We start from the raw sequence: 9,009 nt of genomic DNA on the forward strand, positions 1-9,009 counted from the left end.
GTCTGTGCTGTTAGAAATAAATGTGCCCACTCGGGAGACACTCAAAGTATCCACGAGTACCAGGCTTCTAAGACTCATCTAAACACCTGAAGCACTTGGGGAGATGCCAGTGGGAGAGTCACAGTATAACTAGGGGGTGGCAGTCTCCAAACTAAAACCCATTATTAATTTGTGAGAAGCATCAAAGCAAACTCCAGTTTTCTTGTCATCTACAACGCAACCAACCAGACTATCCCTAAAAATCTATTCTCTGCAGAAACAAAATCCTTTATAAGCAATGTCCATTAGGAGACTTTGTCCAACTGCAATCCATACTCAAAAGGCTACTCGACTCAAGGCCTATTGTCTGCTGGGTCCAACCCCACTTCCCAGGCAGCACTTGATCACGGAGCACATTAAACTTTTTATTTTTTATTATTTTTTAAAGATTTATTTTTATTTATACAAGAGCTGGGATACAGGCCAGATGCGCAGGAGGGTGAGAGGATTCACCACAGACAGAGCAGGGAACAGAACAGGCAGACTGGCTGAAACACACTGCTGAGGGGAGTAGCAAGCGAGTCAGGAGAGGTCTGCTGTGCCATGTGGGTTGCTCCCTGGCTGGCAGGGTATGGAACTCGGCCTGCAGAGGCTGCGGATTGCCTCATAGTGCTATGCTTAACCCCTTGTGCCACCAGGGAGGCCCTACACTGCTGCTTCATAAGCACAAGGGTACAGGGGAGTACTCCCTGACCCCCTTAAAGAAACTAGAGGCTGTGAGCAGGTCTGCTAATGATGTTGAGAGAGTTGGCCCTGCTAAATGACCATCATGGAGAAGGTTGGCTGGAAAGAGATCTAGGTTGTGTTCTGAGCCTTCCTTTCCACACTCCTGACTGGGGTCACCATGTTTCACCAAGTTATCACACATGGGTTTCCAAGCAACTCTGTTACTTGCCCCCCAACTTCAAGGACATGTTCTTGTCTGCCACAAGCTCTGTTTTCTGGATGAAACTCAGGGTTCATTTGTCAGCTTATTTAAAAGTCTACTGTGGGGACTCTCTGGTATCTGTCTCTGGTGAATCATCTCAACCACCCCCCCAACATCTCTGGCCTGTACCCCAGCTCTTGTATGCACAAATAAATAAATCTTTAAAAAAAAAAAAAAAGAAGCAGTGTAGTTACATGACATACACTGTGAACATTTGAGCTGCATTCCAACAGCTTGAACATCACACTGGAAAGAAGGTCGTTGTAGGGTAAGGAAAAATGCCAGGCTTTTCTGCCCTCCCGCCATCAGGATAGATGATGGATCCTTGCAGTCCTGAATGCATGTCTGATGGCGGGCACCTGAAATAGGTTGTGGGCATAGGTAGATGGGATTCACCTGGGCTGAGACTTGGCTTTTAAGGGCGGCGTCACAGGGACGTCAGCAGAAGCCGAAAGAGAAGCTGAGAAAGAAGTATCAGAAGCCGAAAGAGAAGCTGAAAAAGAGCAGAGAAGCCGAGAGAACGCCAGAGAGCCCAGATAGAGTGAGGATTTGCTGGGGGCTGGGAGGACTGCCAGCCTCCCGGCCCCCCAGCACCCCTGCCTGCCATATGCCTGGTAAACCCCAATAAAAGCCTGCAAAAAGCCACTGAGGACTCTGACTCCTCCTTTACCGGTTCTGCTGGATCCTAGAAAACCTGCCCTGTGTCCATTCCTGCCCTTACAGTCGTGAAGAGGGAGGGCTCTGGGACCACAATCCCTGCACTACTGCTAGTTAGAGGTATGAATCTGGGGAGCTAACATAAACTAGACTGACTGCCATTACAGGTGGAAAGCGCTTACAACACTGCCAGGCACACAATAAGGACTCAATAATTGTTAATTGATGTCACCCTTGTAACTCTTAGGCTTAACCACTCCCCCACCCCCAAGCTACCAACAAGCTCACGGCTTAGGCACCATCCATTCGAATGCAAACTCCTAGAGAGTATGAATCACTTTACTGGTGTAGGACTCACACTACCAGGACATAAAGCTAGTGATGGTACGCATGTTTGCAGAACTTTTGTGCTTTGAGAATTCCAGGGATGGTAGTAGATCTGTTTATTGTATTCACATTATTTTTATCTTTTGATCTACTAATAAAAGAATATTTATGTGACTGACTAATCCAACTGCATTTAAAACTAAAAAAAGTTTGACCTGCATTACTTGATAGTTAGTCTGACTGTAGTCAGAACATCAAGCTTACAATGTTCATAGTCATTGAGCATTAAACAGCATATTTTTAAGATAACTTAACATCAGAGAAGATCATAAATGTGCCTTCACTCCTCTTTTCCAGTGGGTTCATTTACAGTTTACTAATACCATGGAGTATATCATGAGTTTCTGTTTTTGGTTGGTTGGTGGGTGGGTGGGTGGGTTGGTTTTTATGAGGCAAAACCAACAGTGATGGTTTTTCAGCATGGTTGTTCTACCTCCTCTCACCTGATCTTCCCTGATGACAAATTCTTAATAAGGCAGGTACAGTCTGTGGTCAAGAAACTCAGCCAGGTTCACCAATCTAGGCAAGGAAGAAATGTAGAACCCTGGCCTTATTAAGTCCCAGGCACAATATACAAATGTGATGATCATTAATTGACCACAAGTATCTAACACTAATCAAGCAATTTTAGTTGTCCAATTCTCCAGTCTAACTTTGCTATTTAGTTCACAGCAAAGAAATATATATGAGAGAAAAATGCTAGAAAGTCAGGGTACCTTTGGGCCTCCTCCCCTACCTGCCTTGCGCACTTGTCTTTCACAGGATCCTCTCGAGCCACATCCTACCAGTCCTATAACCAAGAGGGTCCCAACTAGGGGCTCCTCCTTCAAGACTTTCAGGACCGTACACAGTGTAGAAATACCACAAATATTTGCTGAATGGATTAATGGAAATAACAGGATATGGTTATTATGTTACTTTTATAAGTACTAACCAATCCTTAGGAGTCTTGTGACTTCCTGCTTATGGATCACCACTTCAAAATCCTGTATACTGAGAGGTGGAGGTAGTCCAGTATTTACCACTGAGCATTAACAGTCACAGGAGGCACAATATCAATCACATGATTACAATATATTAACATTTTACATCTGAAAAGTAATGTTCTGTTTATAAATCATTTTCCCTCCATTTTCTCATTTAATCATCATAGGTATTACATAGAGCATTAACACATTTTATTGCTTTGTTTTGATGGCAGAAGAGGAAACAAGGTGAAATCTAGATCAACCAACATATACTAGCAAAATCAAACAGAAAATTTGAAACTGAAATAAATGTAGAAGTTGATCTTGTCTAGCCTCCCATGAAAACCTGGTAGACATGTTTTTCTCTTTCATTATAGGTGACTATTATACATGACAAAGCTCTGCATATTGTCTTACTAGTTCTACCTGTCAGAAGAAAGAGTAAGCTGCTGGTACTGCCTGTCAGAACCAGCAACAAAATCTTTATCACAGACCAGACAGGTCCCATTAAAATAAATAAAAATGGAGCCAAGGCGAGGGGCCTTGTAGAAAGATTCCCTTATCAACTGGAATTTTCATATTTAAATTGCCAGACAGGCAATTAAATTATACCTTGATAATCTTAAAGTTAAAAATAAAGGATACATTTTACATTCCCCAGAGCAAAACACCTAATCCAAACAGATTTTATCTCATCTCAGAAGTCACGCAGGTGAGAAACTGAATTGTCCCATCTATCTCATATTCATTTAATTCAAAAAAATATTGGTCCCCACTATATATCATGAACCAAGTCGGGCACTGGGTCATACAAGTAATTTTTAAGACTAGCAAATTGCCACTGCTGTGCTGAATTAAAATCAAGTTTTAAAAAACCCGTCTTAAACATTAAGGTACTGCCTCTGATCCTCACCTTATTTGTCACCTCTGATTGAGAACATTTCTTTTAAGATATAAAGTTAAGATAAGAAATTAAAAGCAACTTATAAAATTAGAGCGCTTCTTCACCCGTTTTAATGTCAATTATTATTCAAAACTGTTAAAAATAGAACCTCTAGCTTTCAATTCTCTTCCTTTCTATTCTCCTACAAATTAAAGGTTAAGTGATGACAACCCGTCAGAAGAACAATAGACAACACACACATAGCTCCCTCTTCCAGCTTCCAAAGCAACAACAAGAAAGTCAAACACTGATTTAAAAGAAAAGAAGAAGAAAAGGCAGCCTGCGCCGTTACCGTTACTCCCGCCAAGTTCATGGAAGGAAGGGCGCTAGCTAGTCCTCGAACTCGGCAAAACCTGAACAGTGAAACTCAGAATGAGAGGCGCACCACCCACCTGACTCCAGGTAAATTAAAAACCTTGGGCACCAATTTTATTGAAAAATAAAAGCCCAGAAACCATCAACAAAATGCATTTTCATTTTTCAGAAAATGGTTTTTAAAAAACACCTTGCAAAGATTATGCGTAAGCAAACAAGTCAATCTGAAAGGCACGAAGAGAGGAATGATGTAGGGCATATCATTTCATCTGAAAGTTGATAAGCAAAAAAGGAAACACAAAATACCACCTCAGGGTTTTGTTTTTTTTAAGTCCAGTTTTTTATTGAAACTGGAAGGATTTTCTAAAACCTTTTCATAGTGGAATTAGGCACAGGACTTACTTTAAGGTTTTTTCTCAGCCCCAATGACTAGCCAGTTATTTCTATGAGGCTAATTCACTACACCTGTGGATTTTTTTAAGGCCTAATTAAAGGAAGAAAAGAACAATTCTTATACAAAAGCAAAAGTGGAGGGAGGGTATGGCAGGTAAAACGAAAAGGTCATGTTAAATTTGAGGCCCAGTTTTTCTGACACAAAACTGTTAATGAATTGAAAAAGAAATCAGTCTGTGTTTAGGGTAATCTGCAGCCTAAAAATATTCATCCCCCAGCCTTAGACTACCTAGAAATTAACCTGCATATTGACCAGAGTTTTCAATTTTTTTTTTCGACACTAAATGCTTTGGTAGATTTAGCACCTCAAAAAAAAAAAAAAAAAGTTTTGTAATGCAACTTGTAAACTTAAAGCATACCCAATAAATAAAGAAAATGATAAAATGATCAGAACCACCTGACTTCCTTTTTAGGAACTATTTATTTATCCAAAATTAGCTTTCTATACCATGGATAATATAAACTTTTTTTGTTAATGATTCTCAACAACTTTGGCTTTAATGTAGGTAGACTGCAAGACAAAACTTGTACTATATTTTATAAGACAAACTACAATTTAATCAGTTATTTAATTTAGAAAATACTCCTTAACATTTTGCAATTCTCTTAACCCACATGGCACTTTACATTGTAAAGAACACTCATAATCACATAACCCCCTTAAAAGACTCCAGTTGTGGGTGGATAATGTCCCCTTATCACAAAGATATAGGAAGTTACTGATACGAACAAATGAACAACAAAACAGAATTTGAACTTAGAATTTCTGACTGCTTCATTCACAAGGTCATGCATTAACTGCAATCACAAGATCACCTACCCATGAAGCTTCAAGGAAATATTTCCTTCCCTAAATTCACCCCAAATACAAGATAACATTGCAAAACCAGTCCTGTGTCCAGCGTTTCTTGATCATAAAAGCATTCAGTTTTTCTCAGTGTGATTCCTAGAAGGCACTGGCAAATTCCTGCTAGGCCAATCTGCACTCAAAAACCGACTGCACGTATCCAGTGAGATGACAGGAGGGTCAACGTTTTCAGCCATCTACTTCAACTGCAGGGCAATAGCAATTCCAGCTAATACGGTGAGCCTATTAGCAAGTGTAAGGACTCAACACAACCACGGTAAATAAGGCGCCCCCCTGAGCACAAACACACAACTCTGGAACGACATATATATCTATACAAACACACACACGTGTCCATTTCAAAAATCATGTTCAGCCCAGCATTGCGCCAACACTTTTCCCACCTGAACTTCTCAGCACAAGACTGGCCTAAAAGCACAGCTGGGCTCCCGCCCGTGCCCAGGTTGGAAAAGCAGCATGCACCCACGACAGGAGCGGCGGGGCAATGCCTGCCCTTCCCCAGCCCAGCTCTGGCCGGGCTGCGATGTAGTTTAGTCCAGTCTACTTTATGGTAATGTGCTTTTAAACCCTCGCAGCGACCGAGGTCATAGCTTTAGAGATCTAATAACAAGCAAATGACCGGGGCTGCCGGGCACTTAGTAAGCCATTCTGGTTATGGCTCTTTAATAGTACCTGGAGTTCTGCTACTACAGGGAGAGCGGAAAGAAAGTCCTCTGCAGGGAGCGCAGAGGGGAGCCGAGCAGGAGCAGCAGCGCGCGGGCAGGGGACGCTCCCCCGCCGCGGCCCCTCCGGAGCAGCCCCGCGCGCCCCTCACCTGGCAGCAGCGCTGGCCCGGGGGGCGCACCTTTACCTGTCAGGTCCCCGATCGGGTGCGAGCAGCCGCCCCGCCGCCCGCGCGGGTCCCAGCCCAGCTCCGGGGCTGGCTGAGCAGGAACCCCGGAGGCATCCCATCCCAGAGAAAGAAAGCAAAAAGGCTGTTCCTCCGGGCGGAGGGACCTCGGGCACGTCGAGGTCCAAGACGCAACACGCCACCCCGGCCGGGCACCTACCAAATAATCCATGTACAGAAACGCCTCAGTTATCCGGAGATCAGACATCCGGCAGCCTAAAGCATCCGGAACGGCTCCGAACCCGGAAAAAAAAGCAGCGTCTCTGGCTGCGAGCTAGCAGCCCCAGAAAAAGCCAGCAGCGACGAAAATAGCCGAGAGCAGCCGAGGAGCCGAAGATTACACCAGGGGCGCGGCGATTGGCCGGGCGGGAGGGCAGAAGGAAAGGGGCGCGCTCATTGGCTGCGGCGCTTATAAAAGGCAGGCCTCTGCGGGAGGCAGGAGAGAAGCGCGGGAGCGCGGGCCGCGCCGGTTCCTGTGAGGGTGGCGGGGGGGCGGGAGCGAGGGCGAGGCCCGCGCGGGCGGAAGAGCGCCGGGGAGAGCGGAAAACCGGCGGGGGTGCCGCCGCCGCCGGAGCGCTCGGCGCTTCTGTGCCTCGTCGTTGAGGTCAGAGGGCAGAGCTCGGGGCTGCGGCCCCTCCCGCCCCCGGAGGTAAGCGGACGCTGAAGCGCGGGGGGCGTGGCCACCCCCGGACTGCGCGTCTCTCCCGGGAGCGATTTCCTGGAGTCTCGGCGGCCTCCGGACGGCGCGCCCGGGCGCTGGGAGCGTGTGGGAGAGGCCGCTCGGCGCGGGCCAGTCACTTGCGGGCGCCGGCGAGGGCGGGCTGGGCCGCCCCTCCTCACTTTCAGGACGCCCGACTGCAAAGGCGGGCAGCTCCCCTCTTTTGTGTCCGGGGGGGACGCAGGAGCCATGAACGCCGGCAGAAGAAGAGCCTCCCCCTCTTTTCGCAGTTCCAAGAGCCTCTCCCTTTTTTCACAGTTCCAAGAGCCTCGCCCTCTTGTCACAGTTCCTGCTTGCGCCCAGAGAGTTCGCTCTCCACCACGTGCAAAGTTTGGGATGGTAGGTCGTGGACCGCAGGTATTAGGGAAGAAGCCATTCGGTCCTTGGCATGCTTTGAGTTCGCTTACGCTGAACACCACCCCTAGAGAAAGTGAGCACTAGAAGTAGCTCTAGGAAAAGCCCCAAGTGATACAGTCACTATGAGCTGATGTCATGCTAGGGTAAAAATATCTCTTAAGTAGTTGCACTTGAAATGTGTACATTGCCTAGTAGATAGCTAGGAAATTGACACTGAATTTCACTCTTGTATTAAGGCGGGAGGGGCCCTGAATCTGACAAGAACCAGGTAAGAACACGCAAAGATTCAGGCCAGGAATGACAACATGAATACCAGAAACACCTGTCTTATCAGGATCAGGTGACTGCAGTACCACCCCACCCCAGGTTAAGGAGGGTGAGGGATTACTCTTACTAGTATTAATTAGGCTTCCATAAAACGTTTGAAGGGTGAAATCCTCAACTGAAATCTTTCTAAAGAGTTGGTTTGACTGTATAAAAGTTATTTTACGGGTTGCATTTTTATTCCTAATGACAACTATTTTTTTGTATCCTCAGGAACAAGTTTCTATACACAGCTTACCCAGCAAGGGGCTACCAAACAATGCAACTAAACAATAGAATTCATCCTAATTAGGCAGCTGACCAAAAAGCTGGTGCAGCCCTTTAGAAGTAGGCTTGGTGAGCAATATGATTTGGAGTACCCTACCTCCTCTTTCTGAACCTATTCTCTCAGCTGAAAAATGAGAACTATGACCAAAGGGAATTTTAAAGGACTCTAAACATACACACTTAGTACTGAGCCTGAATTTGTTGGCCCAATTTACAGGAAAGGGTATGTGTATAAGTAAGAAGTTACACTTCTGAAGAGATTTCAGTGAGTTTTTGCCTATGCAGAGCTAACTAGACTCAGCTGCTTTAAGTCATTAGCTTCTATTGATTGTTCTCAGTAGCCTATTAAGTCAAACACGTGCAGGTTTAGAGGAGCTTTTTGAGAAGTGATGAATTCCATAAACCCACAGCACAATTGGTTGAAATTAATTATAGAATTAGACCTCTCAAACTTGCTAGCAAAAAGTCATTTAGACAAGGAAACATTTGGGTTCCTTGACCCCATGATAAGCATATTACAAGTTGCAAAAGTCTTGAGTTAGTGAAGAGACAACTATTGGTCCCTTGTCTTGGTGATAAATGATGTCTTGACTACTGCCAAGTCAACTCATGGGAACCTGTCGGTTTCTGTGCAAGGGAAGGTAACTCAGGAGCAGTTGACTTCCATATTTCCCTTAAGAGCTAATCTTAGAAAAAAGGATCCTGAATAGTTCATTAGCTAAATATGGTTCATGCTACCTGTAGGAATAAATGGGCTCGAAGAATTTTTTCAAGGAACTGTTCCAAAGGCTGTATCCTATTCCATACCATTTTCACATTCATTATGACTGGCACCAGGGAAAGACTGGCACTTGTGCTCAGTCTAATGTAGTAAAAAGCATTATTGCCTTTTGGAA

General features: G+C 45.0%; 1 protein-coding gene across 1 annotated transcript in view; it reads right to left on the reverse strand.

Moving 5' to 3' along the window:
• Positions 1 to 6,655, reverse strand: part of ARL15 (ARF like GTPase 15) — a gene marked incomplete at both ends in the record, with an annotated part of 369,776 nt that extends 363,121 nt beyond the window's left edge. The window contains one exon of the mRNA XM_084234156.1: positions 6,608 to 6,655. Within this exon, the coding sequence (XP_084090282.1) occupies positions 6,608 to 6,655 (48 nt within the window). The remainder of the gene's footprint in view (positions 1 to 6,607) is intronic.
• Between the last annotated feature and the right edge of the window lie 2,354 nt (positions 6,656 to 9,009).

This window comes from Talpa europaea, assembly GCF_964194135.1.
Source record: "Talpa europaea genome assembly, chromosome: 5".
In the NCBI taxonomy this organism is placed as follows: Eukaryota; Metazoa; Chordata; class Mammalia; order Eulipotyphla; family Talpidae; genus Talpa; species Talpa europaea.